The sequence below is a fragment of the Phyllostomus discolor genome, chromosome 8 (assembly GCF_004126475.2).
Source record: "Phyllostomus discolor isolate MPI-MPIP mPhyDis1 chromosome 8, mPhyDis1.pri.v3, whole genome shotgun sequence".
Classification (NCBI taxonomy): domain Eukaryota; kingdom Metazoa; phylum Chordata; class Mammalia; order Chiroptera; family Phyllostomidae; genus Phyllostomus; species Phyllostomus discolor.
In genome coordinates this window covers 53,482,285-53,505,561 of record NC_040910.2, presented here as the reverse complement: position 1 = coordinate 53,505,561, position 23,277 = coordinate 53,482,285, and the positions used below count along the sequence as shown (strand labels likewise).

Below are 23,277 nucleotides of genomic sequence, written 5' to 3'. Positions count from 1 at the left end.
CTGGGGGCACCAGTGTGTGTGTGTGTGTGTGTGTGCACGCGTGCGTGTTTGGGCATATGTGTGATAGTAGCAATGTCCCAAGGAGATCCGTCCAGACCATGCATGCCTCTCTGTCCTCCGGCTTCTTCAAAGACTCCTTTCCAGTGGAAAACTAGTTGAGTGTTAAATGAATAAGAAAGAGGTTCCTTACAAACTCTAAGTCCCAAATTTAGTTCCAAATCAAAAGTAGAACCAAGTTATTTTTATTGAGGCAAATGGATAAACTTGGCAAAGGATGCAGGTTTCAACCCAAGAGGGTCGATTTTGTTAAGACAACCTGAAGGAAATGCAGGTTGGGCTTGTAGAGGCTGTGAGTAGGAACTTGGTTCAGGGGCAGGCCCTAAGTCATCTCTCTGTAGAACCTGTTTTCTTCTCTCTGCCGTGGTCATGTACCATTGAAGCAACACAGCCCGAGGCCCACACACAGTAAAGGCATTGTCAGAGAGGGCTGCATTACCACTGAGGTTTTACTAGGTCAGCCGAGTATTTAGACATGGCTCTGCTGCTGTACCCATTGTGTCCACACGTGGGCGCGCAAAGCCATATATTTGTCAACAACAAACAAAACACCTGCCAGAGCCTCTCTCTAAGTTTCCAGACTCCTCATTAAAGCCCACCAGCTCCCCGTCCTCTACTCTACTCAACAGCAGCTCGCTTGTCACGGCCCCTCTGATGCTGGGGAAAAGTAGACAGAGACACAGAAACGGAGAGAGGCAAGAAGCACTTGCTCCAGGGGGAGTCTCCAGCTCAGTCAGGCCTTGGGGCACCCGGTGCACCCTGCTCTGTGGTACAGGGCTGGCTGGGCTGAGAAATCTGTGTTCTGTTCCCTGCCACTGTCACCAGCACACTCAGCTCCTAGTCACAGGTGTTCAGTCCAGGGAGAGAGCCTGAAGTGGGGAAGTAAGTGTCATTTCTGTGAACTTAGCAGGAGGGGCCAGCAGATAGTTTAGAGATGGGATTTATAGGGATGAATGGGGATCAAAATTGAAGAAGAGAGGTTGATAGCCAGTAAAATGGAATAAAATGGAAAAATTGAAATAAAGGAAGGGAAGAGGCCAAGGTACAGAAAGATGTCCCAGTCCTTAGGGCCAGAGTTTCTGCAAACAGCAGATTGCTGCATTTTAGGAAGAGGACTGTTTATGTTTGTGTCTGACACTGCTGTTTATCTCTCACTGTTATTAAGTATTCAGTAAAGTTAGTTTCTGGGAAAAACACTGTACTTGGCTCTGCTAAAGGAACCCAAGACAGATGCTTTTATTTTTTGTTATGTAAGATCTTTTTGTAAGAGCTGAGGGGTGAGTGCATGTGGAGCTGGCGTGGCAGGTCTGCAGGCAGAGCGAGCCCAGTCCAGGGCACAGGACTCAGGCTGGGGATCTCTTCGAAATACTTGAAGAGTTGTGGATTTTTTTTCAATGTGATAGGTTCAGTTACTTATAAGTAATCTCTATAAAGGTGATCTGACTGCCTGGCTCAACAGTACTGACCTCTTAAACCTTGATTCTCCCTCTCTGCTTCTTTTCATCTGCCTACAGAAAACTCATCACCTACCTTCATCTGAATTTCTCACTGCTTTCTTACATCCCATGAATGTTGGAGCTGAGAAAACATCACTTCTTTTCCCCAAGGTGGGAGGGAGGGACTTGCTTCCTCTTTGAGTTTATCTTTTGTTGATTACTGTCACTTGTCTGTGAAGATACCAAAATCCAAGTTAATATGATTTCAGAAATGAAAAGGTGGTGGTCTGGGGGATGAACAAAGATGAAAAACTGTCAGTCCCTAATAGTTTGCGAAATATTTTGATATTTAATGGTAGAAATTTAGAATGATTTTATAGTCCTCCGAAATAGAGTGGTACCAGTCTTGGAAGAATCTTTTCTGATTCTTCTATTGAGGAAAGAAGATTTCTTTTAGTTCCTCCCAACTTGTTCTCCATTTTCTTACCTCCTTTTCTCCGGTGAGCTTTTTCTGACCCTCTGTCTGCCTCCATTTCTCTCTTGGAATTTGTTGACTATGTGTGTGATCACAAGAGAAAAAGGCAATGCAAGGACTGATCTTGATGGTTCAAGGCTCCCTGAAACATATGCTGGTGAAGGGGGCTCTTTGAGGGAAACAGAAGTAGAATGCAGTGTCAGATGCTGCATTCAAGATGAAAGCCAGGCTGACAGGTTGAGATGTTCGCTGGAGTCCTCAGAATCCTAAAGGTCAGCTTAGAAAAGAGGTCCACCCAAGCCCAGGCTAGTTCAGCTGGGCCTAACTGAGTCAAGGTGATAGTTGAACTTCTAACTTGGAACAGCCACAGAGAGAATACAAAGACTGAGAACATGCTTTCTGGAATGAAAGGTGGGAAGAAGAATGGACAAGATTATAGCATCATGGGATAACTGCGGCCCTCGCAGATGCGGATGCACTCTTCAGCACGAGTCTAAACTAGTTCATTTTCATGGATCATTACACTTCTTTACAAATCGTCAAAACTACACATTACATTTATTAACGCAAACATGTTTTTATTGCCCTTTGTTCTCACTGTTGGGTGCGGCCTCTGTCAGCAGAAGGTCTCTCCCTAAAACAAAATACAGATTCAGGCCAAGAGGAATGGCATCACACAACCTGCTCTCCCATTTTCACTTGAGTTCATTGAGAACTCTGCCCCACTTTCCGTAAAGCTCAATAATCATGTTTTTTTTTCATCTTTCCTTCTTTTTCCTATAGATTATTTCAGAGTCCGAAGAACTTATAAGTGCTGTTCGGAGGAGTTTGTTTCTTTCCAGACCATAGCTTTCCCTAAACATTGTGTGCAACTCTCTTTTCCCATTCTCACATCACTTGTTTTCGCTCCCTTTCACCGTGTCTCTGTTTCTGTCTTACTTACTTTCCCTCCCTCCCTCCCTTCCTTCCTTCCCAGTGCTTGGTTAGTGCCAAGCTATGTGCTAGTTGTTAAGATGCTGGACCTGTGGCCACCCTTGTACCCTCAAACCTTCGTTCTAAAGGAAGTTCCCAGAAGAAAATCTAATTCAGAGGTGTCTTCTGCATAAGATTCCAGAATGCCTACTTGAGAATACCTCCCTTAAAATGCAGTATTGCTTCCACACTTTTTTGTGATTTATTCTGGGGTCTCCGCAGCCAGTAAAACCCTCTCCAACATGCCCTTTCATAGGTAACTCTCATTTTGTTTTAACTGCCTTAATCTTAAACCTTGAATACTATTTTCTAAACCACATTTTCCATACAAATGCTTCCTTACAAACGTAGGCTCCTTATGGTCACAGTCCTGGCCTGCACTTTCTCTCCCAAAAATACACCCTACAACTTCCCTTACGAAGGCCTCTTGTTGCTGACTCTTTGATCCTCGACCACTTAGTGTCACTTGGAATCAGCCAACTCTCTTCATTCTCCCTCTGCTGCACTTCAGAGCCTCTTCATTCACTGCCATCCACAGAAAATCATTTTGATCCATAAAATCTTCACAGTCACACCTGGACCCTGTGGCTCTTCCATTCTTTTCCTGGCTGGTTGAACTCTGCTTCCATCACACCCAGCATCCCTACTCACTGTAACCTCCGAGGACAGCTTGTTCCCCAAATTCCTTTGTGTGGGTGCTTCTGTGTTTGAATGGAATTCCCTGAGCAAGTGTATGGGCACACACGTGCACACACAACATGCACGCACGTACCGTGTGCACACACACATCACGGATCATGTCCCTTACCTTCAGTGACATCGAAGGTTTGATTAGATCAGTCCTTCATCTGGTCTAGTTATTAAACATACAGATTCTTCAGTTTTTTTCTAGACTAAGAAAGGAACCACATTTTAAAAAATTATGATAGAACATTAAGAGCAGGTCAAATCTATTTTCTCTTTGTTGTTTATTATGACATAAAAGCTTCCAGAGAGTCCCAGAACTGGCTTATGTGTAATCACAGGCTGGGAGACTTCTGCCATGGAGGGGGCTGCTGGGAGCAGCCTCGGGCCCACCCACTCCTGCTCCCTCCACACCAGTTCCCTGCCCCCTGGGAGCAAGAGGGTTGGAAGAAACATGAACTGTAACCTACTTTTCTTCCCTGATTTCTAGGAAAAAGAAAACTATTTTAAAGCCTTTCAAGCTGCTTGTATACGATCTCCCTTTCCTATCTGTTTCCTTGGTTGCTTCTTCACGGGGAAGAAAGTTTAATTAGTCACCATTGTCTGCATTGAAATATTTTATATGCTGCTATTTCATCTTTCTTAATTTGTACAAAACTCTAAAAAGATGATTTGGTCTTACGACTATTTAATTTTCTTATTATGATTTTTAGCTGTTAGTTTTTCTTATTAGTTTCTAAAATACATGATGATTAAATATACTTCTCAAATACTGAAACATCAGTGTACTTTCCTAGAAAGAGTGTCATGTCTGGGGCAGGGTCCGGTCATCCATTTGTTTGCTGTGTGACACTGGTTCACTCTTCCTGAATGTTAACATTATCATCTGCAAAACTGAAACATGACCAAACTGAAGTGAGCGTGATGGAAATTAGAGAAGATAATACATGGCAAGGACTTAGTACAGTGTCTACTAGGTAACCATCCTTCCTCATTTCTAGGTCCTACATTCCCCCACCACCCACCACTCACCTCGCCTCCTGCTCTGCCCTGTGGCACTCTCACTCATGGCCACAGAGAAGGCTGGGGCCTAAGGAGAGCAAAAGACAGAGGAGAAGGGAATTCACTCCTCCTCCCTTCCAGCCTGCTGCTTGAGCTCCAACACCTCACCTCCTCTCCTGCCTTTGGACTGAATTGCACCTTCGGCTCTCCTGGGCTTGAGTTTGCAGCTGTCAGGTTGTGGGAATCCTCAGTCTTCATCATCACATGAGCTGATTTCTCATAGTCAATCACTCTCACATGTATCGTATAAATGAATAAATACACATTTTCTGTTTCTCTGAATAAATGTGACTAATACAGGTTTTAATATGATGTATTTAATTACACATTCATGCAGGTTGGTTTTCAGTAATGGCCATGTTTGACAACCAGTTCATGACGTTCCTGAGAATTTAGCAAGGGGCACGAACAAGCCTGTGCCAGCTGTCTGCAGCACGCTATTAGCTATGGTCCCGGCCACTCAGCAGTTTCACTACAAGAAGCCTCTACTTGATCTTGAGGTACAAGGGGGAAAATGTGCTTAGAGAAACTTCTACTTCCTTGGAAGAACCGGTTGACTAGGGAGCAGAGGCTGTGAGCTGTGCCCTGGGGCTGTGGCCTGGCTTCAGCTATGACACCAATAACAGCAAGACAATGAAGGGACAGGGAGCAGCCTTTCTGAAAGGCTGTCCCTTTCAAAGCCTAAGCTTTAGAGGTTTGTCTGTGCTCCTGATCTCCAAGCATAGGCATCAGTGGAAATTTCAATAATTTTTTTGAGTAATTATTTAAAAGTTTGTACAGAAAGAAACCTCAGAGAGTAGCCTAGTCCTCTTGGGTGACAGGCCTCAGGTCCTTTCATTTAGAGCATGAAAGGACAACAGGACATACAGCAATGCCTAGCTCTCTGTGGCAATACTGTCATGTGACCAGAGGGACACTTGTCTAATAATGTGAGGCTTTAACACCCAGCACAGAACTGCAACAAAGCCTGAACCTATTTGTGTTACAAAATGACCACACAGAAAAGCCTCAAAAAAGTTGTGTTTTTATTCATTGATTATGGCTCATTAAGTCAATAGATGAATAAAGCATTCCTTGATAGCTGAATTAAAATGTAAGCAAAGTAGACTTCTCAGAATTAATTATTATCTGTGATGGTGAGAGGATTGTGCATGATAGAATAAAGATGTTTATATTTAATGAATCTTGGCATGACACAGGAAAATAGCACACTGGGAAGAGCAAGGCCAGTGGAAGGCAGAGGAGGAATAGACAACAGATGAGTGAAATGTTTTACTCCTCAAGTCACGACGTTGTTTTTCTCATGGGCTGTAACCAAGAAGATGAAAGTGGAATTAAAATACAAGCCACCTGTACTTTTACAGTTCTGGATTGACTCTGAATGATTCAGTGGTGCATTCAAGGTGTTTTGGTCGAGAGCTAATTTCTTAGTTTTTCAAAGAACAGAGCTAAAAGCAGCTTTGTGATCCTTAAAAACACATTAAAGAACAGGTCTTAGAAAAGAGGCAGCTTCTTTAAGTACAGCTATTCACCAGTGAGCTAGACTGGAAAAAAATACAGAAAGGATAATGACAAATAAAAAGCAAAATATATCTAAGTGCAAAGTGATAATACACAAGACTCCTGGTATGTTCAGATTTCTAGATTCTTGTCCCAGCAAGAAGGCAAGAAGCATCTTCAATAAAGTTGATTTTTTGATTCACTTGCTGATTAAGAGAGAAACAATTTGGAAGCCATGGTTAGTATAAATGTTAAAATATTATACAATCATGATAATGAGCATTTATAGAGTTTAAATGATACTGATGACCCTACTGAGAGACAAGATAATTCACTCTACTTTCCAGATGAGAAAAACTAATTACATTGCTTGGCTTAACATCCAACAGCTCATTTTGGGCAGAACTGAGAAAAGAATTGACATTTTTCTGAGTCCAAATTTAATTTTCTTTCCCTGTTACTAAATTGTCCATCTGGTCCAGTCATGGGACATGACCACCTCCCGCCTCAAGCCCCAAAAGCATTGAATGGACATTTTTAGAGGTGCTATGCTCCATTGTCTAACACGATTAGAAGGTGGACACAATTTTCAGAATTCCCTACAGAGTGGCTCACAGGAGGGTTTCAGCAGTGCACGGTAGGTGGCCCCTCATGCGCAGAGATGCTGTTCCTCATCTACTACTTTGCCGGTCCTTCCCTGAGAAAGTGACCATCGATGGAGACTGAGTCCATTAGTCTCATAATCTCTCTGGTTCCAGTTCCAGAAAAGATCCATGAAAGATTAGCATGGATAACTTCTTTCATATAACTTAGTCAGACCCTTCCCCTTATTTATGCCTTTTTGTAGTTGTTATTACCATTTTTAGATTCAGAGACTATTTTTTCACTGACAAAATTACTATATTTAGAGCTACTGGGTTCCCTCACCCAACTCATATAGTTTTGCATAAAACACAACAAGGATACATGGATTATAGTTTCTTGACACACTTTGAAAGGAATAACATCTTTTTCATCCATTTCCCATCCTCCTCCTCTTGGGCAACCACCAGTTTTTATCCATGAGTCTGTTTCCATTTTGTTTTGTTTGGTTGGTTATTTCATAACCTTTTGTAAAGTAAATACCAGTTGTAAAATAAATACGCCACAGGAGAGAATGTGTAGCCCAGGGACTAGGGTCAATAATGCAATAATTTTGTCAAATGACAGACCAGCCCTGTTGTGTGGCCACGTTGCAGAGTATATGAATGCTGAGTCACAGTGTCATATGCCTGAAGCTTACGTGATGTTGTACATCAGATATACTTCAATAAGACATAAAATTTAAAAAATAAAAGCATTACATTTTATAATATATTTTTAAATGTTATTGATTTCCTGACTACCTTGCAAATGACAACTATCAGCTCTTAACCTAGAATAAAATTTAAGCATCAATCAAGGCTTTAAAAAAATGAACTTCTCTTCTCTTAGCTAACATTAAACTCATCACTACCTAACAAAAATATATACAATTTTGAGCACTTGTTTCAGCAGTTCTAGTCACAGATGACAACGTAGCCATTTTCTCATCAGTATGTTAGTATACACACAACCCTGAGTTAGTTGTGTTTATAATGATGTTTTTTCTTTCTGAAACTGAGTGATGTTTTATATTTTTAAAATATAAAATAAATTATGTTTTATTGTATTCTAGAGCCCAAAGTCACACCATTCTCAAACATGAAATCAAAGTGAGAAGACATCTGAGAACAAAGAAAAAAAAGAAAGGGCTCACGTTGTGTGGTTCTGAGTCCACTGTGCACAGTTGGCACTGGGCTTGAACTTGCAGTCAGTGGCCTCGCAGCACGGCTGGGAGCATTCCTTTAAAGCACAAACAGAGGGCAAGTGGGGTCAGCATTTTTCCTGTGGAATTATCATACAAGATGGCAAGGAAATTTCACCTTTTACTCTGAATTACTTTGTTACACAAGTGATAGTGGAAATGACCAAGGAAAACCAAAAATTAAAAAATTAAATGTAATGAAAACTACTGCTTAAAAGGACAAAAAATTGAATTATCCAAGAATCACCACAGATAAATTTGTCCTAGATGATACCATGTAAATTAATTTTAAACTTCAAGGGAGAATATTTCTATACTATACAAACTGAAGACAGAGGGAAAATATTAAATCCTCAATTTGTTTTACCAAGAATTCATAATTTTGATAATGAGAACTGGTAATGGATATACACACACTGCTGTCATTTATGAATATAACTGCAAAAACTAAATAAATTATTTATAAAGCATCATTTTATTAATATAATAACTCTTTCTTACAACTATACGGAGTTATTTCCTCACCAAAATGTAGGAGTGTCTCAGTTGTACAGAACAAAATGACATAATCCATCACATCAAGAAACTGAGGGAAGAAAACAACTATTATTGTGATAGATGGCAAAAATTAGTTGGTAAAACTTCAGTAGCCATTACTGAATTATTTAGGCATGTTATAAGGACACTATGAACAAAATTATGTATCACCATGATGAAGAAAATCTACCTGATTAATAGCAAAAATGCATTCAATAAATAATGAGGCAAAGATTATTTATAGTTTATATTTTTCTGAAAATCCTAATAAGTGCTATGAGACAAGAAAATATATGAAAGTATAATATGTGGTTAGTATATATCACATTTTCACTATTTTATGTGATAAAATTCTTGACCTGGCTGAAAATATAGCATCAACTCTAAACATATTGGGTGAGTCACTAAGATGGCTGTTTAGGATAATCCAGTAACATAAAAAGTAATAATAATTAGAACCTAAAGTAAACATTACACATATTAGTAGCAAAAAAATAGAAAATACTTCAGAATAAACCTTCAAAATGTGTCAGAATTACATGAAGTATTTTACATATAATGTTCCTGAGAAACTTTCAAGGCAAATTGTCTTTGAAGACAGAACTCAAATTTTGTGAAAATGCCAGTGGCCCTCAGAGTGAAATATGAATTTAATACATTTCAATGTGAATTTCAACCATATTTGTGGGCAAACTGACAAAAATGCCAAGAGTTATATGGAAAAATAAACATTAAAGAATTGCTATGCAAATTCTACATATATATGAAGAGAATTACTAATAAAGATATTAAAGTGCATTGTGTAGTTACAATCACTAAAATAGCATGATGCTTGTGTTATACTATTTAGCCAGATAGAATGATAACATTCAAAACCTCGAAAACACCCAAATATGTACACTAAGGAAAGAACCAGATGGCACTTCAGATCTTGGGAAACTGGATTATTTTCTAAAGAATACTATATTACACATATATATGTGTATATATGTATAGATATTATATATACCATTTGCCTGCTGAAATTAGGAGTACCTAGAATTATGAACAATTTCAGTGGTCTTCCACCTGAGAAAGCATATGGGGGTGTAAGCAAGTTAAGAATGATATAAATACAAATCTAACATTTATAAAGCATTAAATAATTTTTTAAATTCCAACTCTCATTATAATTAATAAAATATTTGCAGTGTTTGTAAATAATTAAGTTATACCATGTGATCCAATATAATTCAACAGTTTAGAATTTCTGAATAAACAAACTGAAGCACAGAGAGAACATACACCTTCCCCTTTTTATTTTATTATTTTTAAAGATTTTACTTATTTTTAGAGAGAGGGGAAGGGAAGGAGAAAGGGAGGGAGAGAAACATCAATGTATGTTTGCTTCTCGCACACCCCCTACTGGGGACCTGGCCCACAACCCAGGAATGTGCCCTGACTGGGAATGGAACCGGTGACCCTTTGGTTTACAGGCCTGTGCTCAATCCACTGAGCTGCACCAGCCAGGTGCCTTCCCCTTTTTAATTGAGCCTCTCAAAGTAATGGGAAAATCTTGGGTTGCAATGGGTTTCACTGATGACTAGTTTTATATCCATGGAACTAGTTACTCAGCTTTTCTTAGTCTCACTGCTTCTTTAGTTTGGGATCATCACAAAACCTGTTTTATAGGTTTGTTGTGAGTAATAAAGGAGATGATGTGTGTGTGTGTGTGTGTATTGCACATATATATGCATTTTGTAGACTGACACATGGAAAATTTCTTCAAATAGTAACTCAATTTTTTAGTCTTAAAAGTAAAAAATTACTAAGAAAACATAATGGTCTCTTTTAGAAACCTAATATGGGATTGCTAGCAAACATTCCATTGGAGACTCCTAGAAAGCCTCAGATTTTATAGATATCAGCAGACATATAGTCATTATCTTGGATTTTCAATATTAATAACCCGTTTTCTAGAGGTTTATGTTCTTGCTTCTCTTTCTCCATTGTATTTAATGTTTGGTTTACATACTAGCTGGCTGAGGGAAAGTCAGCTAACTCTCTGTGGAGTGGACTTCTAGACCTGTATTTGTGACTGTTCAACTGATGACCAGTTGTGATTTTATGGGGCAGAGGGTTTCTGACTAATGTATCAGGAAAGCTCATGTGACATACCACAATTAATGATTTCTTTCTTTACAGTGAACTTCACATGATGACATCAAAACTATATCCTGGCTTTTGAAATGCCTTTCAAAAAATGCCTGAAATCAGTACTGACATAAGTGCAAGTCTACTTTCTACAATGATGCCATGCTTGTCTTTAGAAATTTTTTAAAAGCATTCTGTTAAAAAAGGAAAAAGAAACAAAGCAGTGATGCTGCAGTCATTGCATAGTAAGGTTTCTAACCATGGACATTTCCATACCTTAGAAGAGCCACAGTCGCATTCCTCCCCCGCTTCCAGAAGCTTGTTCCCACACACTGGGGCTGTGGGTACATCTTTAGCAGTTGGGGCTTGCAGCAGGCACTTCGATTTTGCAGATGAAATGTATCTTTCGAAATGTGAGCGGGAGGATACGCTAAAATCCTTTGGGAATTTTGAACTGTAACCAGAAGAAAAATAAAAAATACCATGATATACTGTGATAAATGAATGTGAGAGTATGACTTGTCTAAAAATATTACCTGGTTCCATGGAAATTCCAAATTTCCTAACTGTTTAGGCCTATGCTGTGTTATATATGAAGGGTGGCATTGTGATCAATCATACAGCACAGAAAAATGGATTGATTGATTGGTCATTGGTAAAACTTATGCATCAAGAGGCTGGAGGGTGAATTAATGGGATACACAGCTCTTGATAAAAAATGCCCATCCAGCTATAGAGACTACATCTGATTTCTTTTTTTTTTGATCCTCACCTGAGGATATGTTTATGGATTTTTTAGAGATAGAGGAAGGAGGAGAAAGAGAAAGACAGTGAGAGAAGGAGGGAGAACATTGATGTGAGAGAGAAACATCAATCAGTTGCCTCTCGTACTTTCCCTTGGAGGCAGTCGAACCCACAACCTAGGTATGTGCCCTGCGTGGGGACTGAACCTACAATTGACAAGGTCTCACCTTAGATATTCATTCATCACACAGCTCCCAGAGGGGCACCTGGTGGTGTATGGAACGTCAGGCATACCGAGGGCATGACCCAACTCATGTGACATCACTGCTACAAGAGCCACATTATTCTTTCTGTTAGCCTTGAAAAAATAGAAATGTCTATTACTTCTTCTTTTTATTTAGTTAATTCTTAATTGTTGTCAACATTCAGAAGTAAAATAATAGTTTGGCAAGTAAAAAATAATAGTCATGAAGTTCCTTTCCCTGCCATTCATTATTATAAAATGTTGAATAAACACTTGGAATTATTGGTTACTATGAATCAACCATTGAGTCAGAGTTTAGTAAACATTTGCTGAACTAATAATACTTTCTCAGTAAACCATGATCATATTCAAGTAAATACATTCTTCATAAGAAGTCCCAAAAGGTACCATACTATGTACTCAAAGGCTGCCCAAAACTATTGACATCAGTAGTGCTTGGCCACATCACACCAGTATGCACCTTGTCTGATCTCTCTGGCCATTGATGTTGAGGGTGATTAATTTGAAGTTGGCTCAGGCCACAGAGGACACCTGGATTCCCTTTCTCTCCCAATCTCTCTGCTCTTACTCCCTAATGCCAGCTGAAGAGTTAAGACTTCTGGGAGAGCTGAGGTAAGGAAATATTCAATTCTGTAATCCAAGGAACCTTCAATGTCATAGTTTTCTTTCTACTTTTATTTACTGACTCAGCAAATGCTCATTGTACTAACTGTATATAAGGCATTATGCTGGTCTTCATAGATAATATGGAACCACAGAGAAGATTTGCTGTAAGTTTTCAAACCTCAATAACAGCAACTGAAGATGGGGAACACAGGGAATTTGCGGCTGCCACTCCTGCACGTTTATGGGCAAAGGCACGTCCACTGTGAGAAAGTTAAAGGTACATTGTCACAATCTAAATCTTTGGAACAATTTGCTTCTGTGAATCATGTCTTTGATTTTCCTTGTTGTCCTACCCTATTTATATTCACTAGGTCCCTGAAAAGCGTATGCCATTCCATAGCACTATAATGACTGTTGGTGGTTGTCCCACAGCCGAGAACGTGTTTTGGTAATCTGACATTGGTCCTCAACAACCTCACAGGTGAATTGCTAATGGCAGGACTACAGCCTCTCTGACAACCGATCAGGGACACATCACTGAACAGTAATGTCTTCCAAGAAACCTTTGGGATAACTATCTGCTATGCCTGCCTACGCCTGGCCCTGGCTGGTGTGGCTTACCTGAGTAGCTGAGCATGGTCATGGGGCTTCATTTTTCCCAGGTTGGAACGATGCCAATTCAGAAAGTTGGTAAAGGTGGCACCTGCGTTGGGTTCTATCTTTATCTTATCACCGTCAGACCAGATCTCCATACCTACCAAGGCCACTTGAACGTCTATGGTGTTATAAATCTGTGGGAAGAGCATTTTTCTTCATAAATTTTTTAAAGATTTCTTTAGTGTTTTAGATCCTTTGCTGACCACAAGTGATGGATAAGTGTATCCCATTTTGTAAAGGGGAATTCTAGAAGTTGCCTTTGCTATAGTACATATGATTTTACCTTAATGTTTATCCTTGTCTGCTAAATTTCTCAAAACTGCTGCTGACCTTAAACCATGCAACCCTCCCGACTCCTTATTTGGTGAAACCATAGGAAAGCCTGAGGCTATCTCTTACCACATTGAGTAGATTCATCACTTCAAACAAGAAGCTTCTCACCAAAGTCAGATTTCCCTGATACATGTTGTACTGTGAAATACAAAATGCAAAGTATAATTAAGATCCCAAACTACAGTGAGAAAGTTGATGTAGTTCACATTTTAAGCAGAATCATACATTTTAATGTATATAAATCTCTATTCATTCCATGTCTACCTTATATAAAATTTCATGTTTCAACAAATTATATTTCAAATGTAAGATTTTTTTGGTAAGAGAAAAATTAGACATTCATATAAATTTTCATTTTTTGATTTTTATATTGAATAAATCAGCTAATGATTTAAATGTTTTAAACCATTTCAATATTATTAAAATTTGATTATAAAGCAATTTTTATTAATTAGAAGCACTGATTCCAGTGTTTTTGTATATATAACTATAATGTAAAATGTATAGAGTTTGAGTCTACTTTATATTTACATAATATAGTGAGAATTAATCAATGCTTTAATAACCCATTCATTTTTGGTTTTCATTAATTTCATGTATTTCTAATAACTAAATATTTTGGCAGCAGGTGGACATCAAAGGGGTGAGGGAACACCGTTGCTGGCCAGATGGGTAGAACAGGTCAGGCAGTCAGGGGGACGGGCTCTGCATTTTCAGCCAGAATGCTTTGTTGTTTGTGTTTGCTGATAAGAAGTCTTAAACGTTGACTTAACTTGACAAGGAGCACACACGTTTCATACTCACAAAGGCATTATCCAGCACCAAAAAGAGATCAATATGTTTTGCAGCCCGAAGAAATTCTTCTTGCTTTACAAAGAGTAAAAGAACACTGTTAATAATTACCTTTATGCTAAAAGTGTGAGAAGCTTACAAAGACAATTCTTTTCTTCAGAGGGAAATTAAATCAGTGAATAAGTAAATAAGGTATAGGCTTTCCCTATCGCAGTCATTGCTGGGCATGACAGTCTATTGCATTGTCATTGCTGAGACGACTGAAATGAACAATGACACAGGAAAGCCACACTCACCTCTGGGCTTTTGAGTGACCTAGTGGTGCGGATGATGCTGTGTTTTCTGCCAACATTTTTTACACCACAGGTGAGATTAGCTGGGTCCAGCTCCTCCTGGTTGTATGTGAGGACAGCATGTTCTTCTTGGTCTGTGCTTTTCAGAGGCTTTATCATGTACCTTTGATTCTGATGTGTAAAGTATCCCCTGTGAGACATGGGGGCTCATATTTGAGGATTGTCTGTCACAAAGTCACATGTACTGACCAGAATGGATTGACACCTTTCCCTCTACCCCAAGCTTACACATACAGTATTTTTTCATAGGCTTTTGGCTAACTTTTGCTAATGTAAGTGATAATCAGCATTTGTCAATACTAAAATGGAGCCTGTATTATTTCCCAGAGAGTTGTGAACGAGAATGACTAAATGAAGCTACCCAAAGACTTCGGGATTGACATCATGAGCTCAGTAAAACTTGCCATCATTTATTCATACGTTTAGCATATACTTCTTGGCAGGTCTTAGGAACATGGTGGAGCATGGAATAAAGGAGCGTCTAGATCCCAAGAACCCCAGAGAAGGCAAACATGCTGAGCAGATTATCCAGAGGAAGAGTCTGGAACTGATAGTTTGAAGAAGTTTGAAGAATTCTACCTTATCATAATAAAACTCATTCAGAAATTTAAAGTCAAATCGATATGATGGAATATTAAAAGCATACATAGCAATTCAAAAGTTCATCTATGAAGGTATCTCATAATAAGAGAAAAGGCTTTTTATGTCACATGATATGGACTATGTTGGAAGAACACTTATGTCTATTTTATTTTATATTTCATCCACATAAAAGATATATTTGTCTATATGCATAAAAGATGCAAACATGACAAAATGTTAATAATAGTAATCACACAGAGGAAAAACTTTATGGTGGGTACTTTCTTATTTTCTTACTTGCATTTTTCTTATTTTTCAAATTTTTCCCAATTGATAAAAATTACCTTTTTAAGGAGAAATACCACACACATACAGTTTTTAAAAGTATGTTTCACCATGACAATTGCAGGGTAGAATCTTTAAGAAAATAAGACAGAAGTTTTTAGGGAGTAGGATGGATAAATGTGGAAATGTCATCAAAGCCCAGAGTGTAGAGTCTTGTTTGAATATTTCCAGGACTAACTTCTACTAGATCAGCAGATTATAAAATGATTGCAAGGGTGATCTTTTATTGTTCACTTTAACCACACATATTCAGCATTTTATAGATGGAGAGAATTTAACCAAGATAGTATAAGACACGATGTCCTGAAGACTCATTCTGTGTAACAAAATGATGCTTGATGTTTAGTATTTTGGGGAACAGATCTCACCTCAACCCATTGCAAGTACTAATGCTGGCCACCGAATCTTTTTCATTCAGGATGTGTCCTTTGTAGTAGCAGTGTTCCTAAGGTTGGAAAAAAGAACATTAACTGCAAGAATAAATGTATCACAGTTGTGGTGGAAGCTGCTATCTTGAATATGTAGGACAGGTCTTTGAGTAGTGGCTGTGGCCAGACCACTTCCCAGAAACAAAACCAGTGAGAACCTCTGGGGCTGTATGAACTGTCCCACCACTGACCCTGCACACTCTCCATACTGGATGACAGAGCTGTCTTCCTGACACTAATGGCACTAAACAGAAGTCCAGGGAGGCTGAACCTAAGCACACTTATGGTGAAAGTGGACGAACGCTGCATCTGAGAAGTAGCTAGCTCCTCTGCGATCTAGGGAACTCTCAGAGATGAGGTACAACTTGTGAGAATTTGGTTCCTTTTGCTGAGTCCCTAAGACACTGTGCATACTACATTAATAAAAGGGAGTATGTATTTTTCTAGAGTCTACAGTCCTAAGGAGGCTGCACAACCTCTCCTAAGCCCCTCATGTTAATTGGCCCAACTTACCATATTAAATGGTGTGTTATTGGAATTTCTTGACCATTATCAAAATTCCAGAGAATTTGTCTAAGACTAAACATTCAGACGTGTTTGATGATCCATATAAGTAAAATAGGGGATTGCTTATATAGAATAATCTAAGAAAGCTAATGAATAACCTCTTGTTCAAAATAAACTGACTTGTCTCAGGGTTAAAATTCCATTTGTTTTTCTTTCCTTTGGAAGAAACCTTGCTATTGTAACATTTTCTCATAGAAAACTTGGAAAAGGTACCACATTAAAGTATCAGCCACTGCACTTGAGTTTGAATTAATTTATTAGATGATTTCCTTGGAGGTCAATGTTAGCAAAATTCTGGATATCTATGAGATGAGAGTTTTCATGTGATTAGGAAACAAAGAACCCTTTGTGTCAGAAGTCTTATCTGTAGTTTTCTAGAAACGTACACTTTACACAGTGGGTGGGGGTGGCTCTGAGAAACTCACTGAGTTTGATAATACTCCATGACTATGCCTTTTTATATTCTTTTTATTCTTCCTTTGGCTTTGATTCTCTGTCTGCCATCTAGGCCTTGGCATTATCTGTTGGGTGGTGTTTTAACCATATATAAAATTATATTAATTAAATAATTGATATTCTGTTGCTGACCTCAGGATAAGTGCATGTATTATCAGAATATAATAAATAGGTTATTTCTAACCTATTGATAAGGTGATCTAGGAGAAAAGTAGCCTTTTGATGGCTTCACAAAATGTAACACTTGGAAGCCTCCTGGTACTCCTATCTTTTAAAAATGCTGAGTATGCTTTTTTTACCTTATCTCATTGAATAGATAAGCATGTGGCTTTCAAGTTCTTCAAATCTTTCAAGTTGTCCTTGGATTCAGGAATCTTATAACTAAGTGGTGGGTCTCTAGAGAGTCCCAGGATGCATTCAAAACCTACCGCATTCTGAGGGCTTGTGGTGATCTCTTCTCCGAGAGAGTAATACGTTTCAGTGTAGTTGGGCCCCAGGAGATGCCTGCAGTGAGCAGAAAGTTGCAGGATTCACCCACTGTGCTAATAAAGGTTAATTTTCCTGCCACAAGCTCCAGCACTAAAGGAATGACACTGTCTACGATGAGAAGGCATTGGCATTCTGACCCACTGATCTCTTCCCAGTGCTGAAATCCTGCTCCTGCAGCAAATCGAAGCCTTAGCTACACCTGCTGGATCTGAGGGAGGAAATGTCTTCGGCTACCCTTTAACCGCATGTTCTCCACATTCAGAATGGGTTATTTGGAGATTTTTTGCACAAAGGATGCCTCCTTCCCAGGGCCTCTGTGCTGGGCCACAGATGTGCATAAAGGAATGTTCCTGGCTGCTGCAGAGCTCACTGGAGCAGCACCTCTGAAGAAGCCTTGGATGTATGTTCTTATAAAAGTAATGAAAGGTCACATCAAAGGTTTAAGTTTATCCGGGTAGAAAAGTGTTTCAGTAAATTCCAAGAAGCATCAGGGAAGAAAGTCATTTATTTGTGCAGCTCTCTTTGTTTTACACTTTACACGTAATCTCTCCTAGGAAATATTGACATTTCTGAGGTAGCATTAGCACAAATGTATCTGAAACATCTAAAACTCAATATATTTTATGTCCTTTATCTCCAATCTCACTAAACAGAGTCTCAAGATTTATTTTGCCACATTCTCTTAATACAATCTAGTGACTTAAATTTCAGAAAGTACAACTTACTTGGTTTTTTGTAGGGAGAGAATGACTTCTCCATTTAAAATAATCTGATACTGAAGTTCAGGTTCATATCTTTCCTAAAAAATTTAGAGAATATTATGCTAAGTGAAATAAGCCAGTTGATTAAACAAATACCATATTATCTCACCTATAAGAGGAACCTAATGAACAAAAACAAACTAAGGAGCACAATAGAACCAGAAGCATGGAAACATAGGACAGTCTGACAGCAACCGGGGGGTGGAGGGCAGGTAACGGTGGAAAGAAGGGGAAGGGATTGGTCAAAGAACAAGTATGGAAGACTCATGGGCATGGACAATGCTGTGGGGACTGACTGTGGGAGTGGGGGCTGGGCTGGGCAGAGGAGGGCAAAGGGGGAAAAACTGGAGCAACTGTAATAGAACAAAAAAAATATTTTTTTAAATGTAATGATATAATGATATCAATTTATATTTTGGGAATTGCAAATGCATGTAAGATAAAAGTAGCTCTCTATGCCTTTATAACATGTAAAATTAAATATAAATTGTATATTTAAATGGATTTCCAAAAAGTACAACAACACAATAATAATACAGATTAAACTAACTCTGTTATGTGAGATAGGGAATAATTATTTGCCCTATATATAGTACACAGTCCTGTGTATCCTAAAGGATCACTAATAGGTTAATAATATGGCATATGCTTTTATTACATTAAAATCAAACTAAATATACTAAAGAAAATCAACCAAAAACCTACTAAGAATTAAAAAAAGTAAAAATGATAAAATAAAGGAAATATTTGCAACAATGAAATAGTCAAAGAGTTAATATCCTTAATAAACCTTAAAAATCGTGTTAATTAATGAGATAATTTCGATCTCTCCATTACAGAAAAAAATAGTCAAGAAAACAAGCAATTCAGTGGGGAAAGAGGGTAAAGGTAGGGGGCATGAGTTTGGGGGGCTCGACAAGGAACTTATTAAAAAATAGCTGCCTTTCCTGGGCACCTTTTTTCCCTCCCAGAAACTAGGAGAAATGCCTGAGCAGTTTTATTCTTTCTGATCATGTGAGGCAATTAACTTCCTTGCTGCTACTTAATTGTGAAAGCATTCTGAGAAACCCCGAATTCTCTCCTGGATGAACGGGAGGTGTACATGAGGGCTTCAATAACAAACCATGAGATATTGACTAATGACATCAATTCTATTAAGAAAAAGGCTCTTTATTGTCTCATCAGATGATAGAGAAACCCCACAGTCATTCACACTGCTTACCTCATTACCATGGGTCTCAGTCCGGTTATTCTGTACCTCTCTTTTGTGTAAAATGTGTAGTTTTTTAGGATGGACTACTTTATAGAGTTCTATTTCAGGTGTTTGCCTTATGGCTAATGCTAGAGAAAGAGAGATAACAGTGATAAAAAAAACATTGAAAGGATTTTGTGTTGGTTTCTTCTTTTTGCTCAGTTGTTTTGTTAAATAGCATGGAAGACTGAATTCCAGTTGAGAAAGTAAGCATTCAAAAGGAGTTCCTCCATCTATTTGAAACTTGATAACTAAGAACTTTTCTTCCCCTCTCACTTCGCCCACCCCGATTCTGGAAACAGTTCGTTGGATAATCTCTCAATGTGTGTAAATCTCTCAATGTGGGCCATGAGGCCCAGAAAAAGCAGATTTGGGATTAGAACCAAGCTGGGAATTCCTTAAAAACCTACCTGTAGTATCCAGATTCTCCCTCCTCTATTTTCCTATCCAAAATTATGAATTTTTCTTTTAGTGTTCTCAGAGACCTCTTTTGTTTTTTTATGTCTTTTGCTCACTGTGGTGCAACACCTGACTACCCTCTCCAAAAATCAAATACTTCTTAGATGGATACTCCTTCAATTTTAGGAAAGACTCTGCTAACAGTTATTTTATTTGTCAGTGCAGCAATTAGCCATTATATTCTTTACCTCATTAGCATTTGCCTTCAAGACTTTATTTTTCACAGGAAATAAAGTTCTTGTTATTCTCTGGTGGAATAATTTTAAAGCACCAGAGAGCCAGAAGAAAAATTGTATGTAGACTAAATGTTCTTCTTGATTCACTTGGAATTACATTACACAGACAATTTTCTATTGTGCTTGCATACAGTAGGAAGATAACTGATATTGGAGCCAAAATACATGGTCTTACATCCTAGCTAAATAACCTTGTAAAAGTCACTTTGATTTCTATCAGTTTACTTACCTAAAGTAGAGGTTGGTGTAAAAATTAAGTAGCATAGTGTATCTAAAATTATTTAATACCAGTCTAGGAAGTTGGCAAGCACACCTTTATCCATTTTTTCTTTATTTCTTCAATCATCGATATAAGGTTAGTTTTATTTTTAAATGTTCTCATTGTCACAGACAAGTGTCTATGCTTAGAGATAGATTCTCACTCTGTGACTGACAGACAGTCAGTGTGACCTTAGAGACACCAGGTAGTTCTATACCTGGCTGATGTAGATAGACAACCAGAAGGGAAGTAGTAATTCATAACATCTCTGCTAGTCACCTCCCAAAGCTCTGCTCTGATGCTGTCCTTAGAAGAACTCATTACATATGAAAAAAGGAATTTAAAAATATATTACTAAAATGTCTTTATCAAAAGAGAATATAAATTCCATTCGTGGAAAGGGTTGTGGAATTGAAAGTAGAGTGAATTTTAGTATCTAGTACTAACTGATCAGTTGGTGAATTAATCTCTAATGTTGCTCAAAAATGCAATTATGTTTAACTTAACTCTAATTTTATGTCAGAGTCTTCCTTGTCATCCACCCCAGTGCAGCATTTGGATAAACTGTGGCTTTAGATAAATGATTGGTTTTTTATGGGGTAGAAATATCAATGTCATTTGAGATAACATTGAAGGTGGTTAGGAAATTCTGGAATTCTTGTCTGAAGTTACTTTTCTGCTATCATTTGGGGCAATGTGTTTTAGAAAACAAAATGATAGAAATTGTATGATTATTGAATGAGAGATAAAATTTCAGAGACATCCTACCTAAATTATTTCACCAATCGTAACACCTAGATGATGAGCACAGTTTATATAAATTGAGTAAATATACCAAAATGCAAACAGTAGTGACCTTTGGGTCACATGAGCATGCCATTTTCTTAAAAGTACTTTAAAAATGCATTAAATAAATTGACTTTTGTATAAAACGTTAATATGAGTGCTTACCTTCAGTGTGCACAATGAGCCCGAGGACAGAAAGCAGGACCAAAGCCATGTTGGTGACTGCAGGAGCTGAGACGTCCCACACAGTGTGAGACGTGGGTTCCCAGCTATTTATCTCCCCCGACTTCTCTTTATAGATTGAAACATGAAATATGAGCCTCAAACCTTACTTATGAGATTGAGGTAAGTTTCATAACGGTGTTGGGAAATTTCCAAGAAGTTTCAGTGTCAACATCGGGAGAATGTTCCGCATTCAGGAGAAGTGTTTATGTGTGTGGTCGCAGCCTGTTTAGGAAGCACTTCTGGACAGCTGTTCGCCCTACTGCTCCTATAATGGTAGAAAAGTACCATCTGAGGCTTTGAAGCCCATGAGCATATTTGCATACTCATCAAACTGAACCATCACTCTTGTTCCTCAGTAACCTTACAGAAACTGGCCTACAAATTTAGAAAATACATCGGTAGTCCCTACATATTGTGAGAAGCTGGCACAGAAAACACAAAACTTATAAAACAAGTACCAGGTTAAGTTGTACAAGCTACAACATTGTAATCTCTCTGGCCCTCAGTCTCCTTTCTATGAAAATGGGATGATGATAACAACACCTACCTCAAGCTTCTTATAAAATTCACACATATCTTATAGAATTAAGGTAACACATATGCATGCATGCACGTATGCACATAAAACCACAAACCAATGTGCAAATGTAATTCTCTGGACAGTGTTAGCCTCAACTTATGCTGCCTATGATGTATGTTTGAAGTGCACTGGGAATTCTATTACAGGAAAATAACAATATTGTCCTGGATAAAAAAGATATTTTCATGGTCATAAATATCAAAAGAGTATACTGAGGGAAAAAAGTTGATCATCCAACGGCCCAACATCAAAATATGACTTTTGTTAACATTTGGTAATTTATTTTCATCTCTCTTCCATGCACTAATGAAAGGAGAGAAATAAAAGAAACACAAATTTTAGACTTTGGTACTTATTGTATAAAGGGTTTTAGGAACCTGTATTTTTGCATAGCATTATGACATAATATTGGATATTAAGACATTATTTTAATGGCTTTAGAATATTGCCTTGTGTGTATATGTTGTACCTGTCTTTGTATGTATATATTTCTTGGATAAGCTACTAGAAATGGTATTACTTAGTTTAAAAAGGTACATCACTTTGAGATCCTTGGTATATTTGTATATTGACCTGGTACTTCTTAGAGATTTAGCACCAAATTAATTTCCATTTTGAGAGTTTTCCCAATCTAAAAATCTATTTTCAACTGCTGAGCTTATTTTCACTGTTAATTTGAAAGTTTGTTAGAATCTGAATGCAAGGTCTACAGTGACCTCTCTGTGGCTGTGTATTGTTTTTGTTGTGGTCATTGTTGTTCCCCTGTGGGCAAAGAGTGACTTAGATGTGATCGTAGCTGCCCTGATCTCCTCTTCAAATCATCTCCCTTCCTCTGGCAGTGCCGCATCCCTACCTTCTGTCCTTCAGATAATGGCCTTCATTGTGTTCTGTTCCTCTTTAAGAGGCTCTCAGAATGTGTCAGACACATTCACTCCCTCCACCACACCTGTAGTTCAATAATTCAGGGGCACTGTGGCTGATGAAATTCAAAGTATTTCTGCTTGCTACAGAGAGGAACACCTTAGTATAGAGCCACTGTTTGAATTCAGGTGAGGTGTGAGTCTCTTCTAACATTTGAATTTCAGATATTAGGGAGGGTGGGCAGAAAAATGTTCCCCATTTGCCTAAGACATCTCATGAAGCATCTCCTAATTGCTCTGAACCAACCTACCATCAGAATATGCTGCCTCTTACTATCATTTCCGCTGTGTTTCTTGTTACATTTGCTATTTTAATCAAGGCATGGTGAGCAATCTGCTTAAAGGCAAAAATCTAAGGCCCACAGATAGGCCTTGTACTTTTAGCTTCGTGCAGCTGTTCACATTGAAAGTTTGAGCAATGCTATTGCACAACCACTAAAGTTTCTCATCCTTTAGAAAAGCATATAATCTGAGCATTAAGAAACAATTTAACTTGTTCAT

At 38.3% G+C, this 23,277-nt stretch overlaps 1 protein-coding gene and 1 long non-coding RNA gene across 2 annotated transcripts; one reads left to right on the top strand and one right to left on the bottom strand.

The window, feature by feature from the left end:
- Nucleotides 1-737: 737 nt before the first annotated feature.
- LOC118502036 lies at nucleotides 738-8,015 on the top strand. Its single transcript, XR_004904713.1, has 3 exons — nucleotides 738-939; nucleotides 5,024-5,186; nucleotides 7,883-8,015. It is a non-coding gene; the product is annotated as an uncharacterized LOC118502036 (long non-coding RNA).
- ADAMDEC1 (ADAM like decysin 1) lies at nucleotides 5,692-21,828 on the bottom strand. Its single transcript, XM_036032696.1, has 14 exons — nucleotides 21,217-21,828; nucleotides 19,282-19,400; nucleotides 18,024-18,097; nucleotides 17,238-17,313; nucleotides 15,727-15,803; nucleotides 14,375-14,561; nucleotides 14,091-14,153; nucleotides 13,353-13,424; nucleotides 12,918-13,087; nucleotides 12,475-12,556; nucleotides 11,653-11,783; nucleotides 10,958-11,135; nucleotides 7,964-8,049; nucleotides 5,692-6,392 (listed from the first exon to the last, which is right to left on the bottom strand). Exons 1-14 carry the CDS (start codon nucleotides 21,263-21,265, stop codon nucleotides 6,386-6,388), a joined length of 1,371 nt encoding a protein of 456 aa, XP_035888589.1. The 5' UTR covers nucleotides 21,266-21,828; the 3' UTR covers nucleotides 5,692-6,385.
- Nucleotides 21,829-23,277: the final 1,449 nt, after the last annotated feature.

Bases quoted from the DNA above. Each gene is read 5' to 3' on its own strand.
- ADAMDEC1 (XM_036032696.1), bottom strand. From the start codon at position 21,265: ATGGCTTTGGTCCTGCTTTCTGTCCTCGGGCTCATTGTGCACACTGAA. The intron at 17,314-18,023 runs GTAAGTTGTACT...TGCTCACTGCAG, and splicing joins CTCTCCCTACAAAAAACCAA to GCATCTCCTGGGGCCCAACT. The intron at 11,784-12,474 runs GTTTGAAAACTT...TATTTTTTCAAG, and splicing joins CTTCAGTTGCTGTTATTGAG to GCTAACAGAAAGAATAATGT.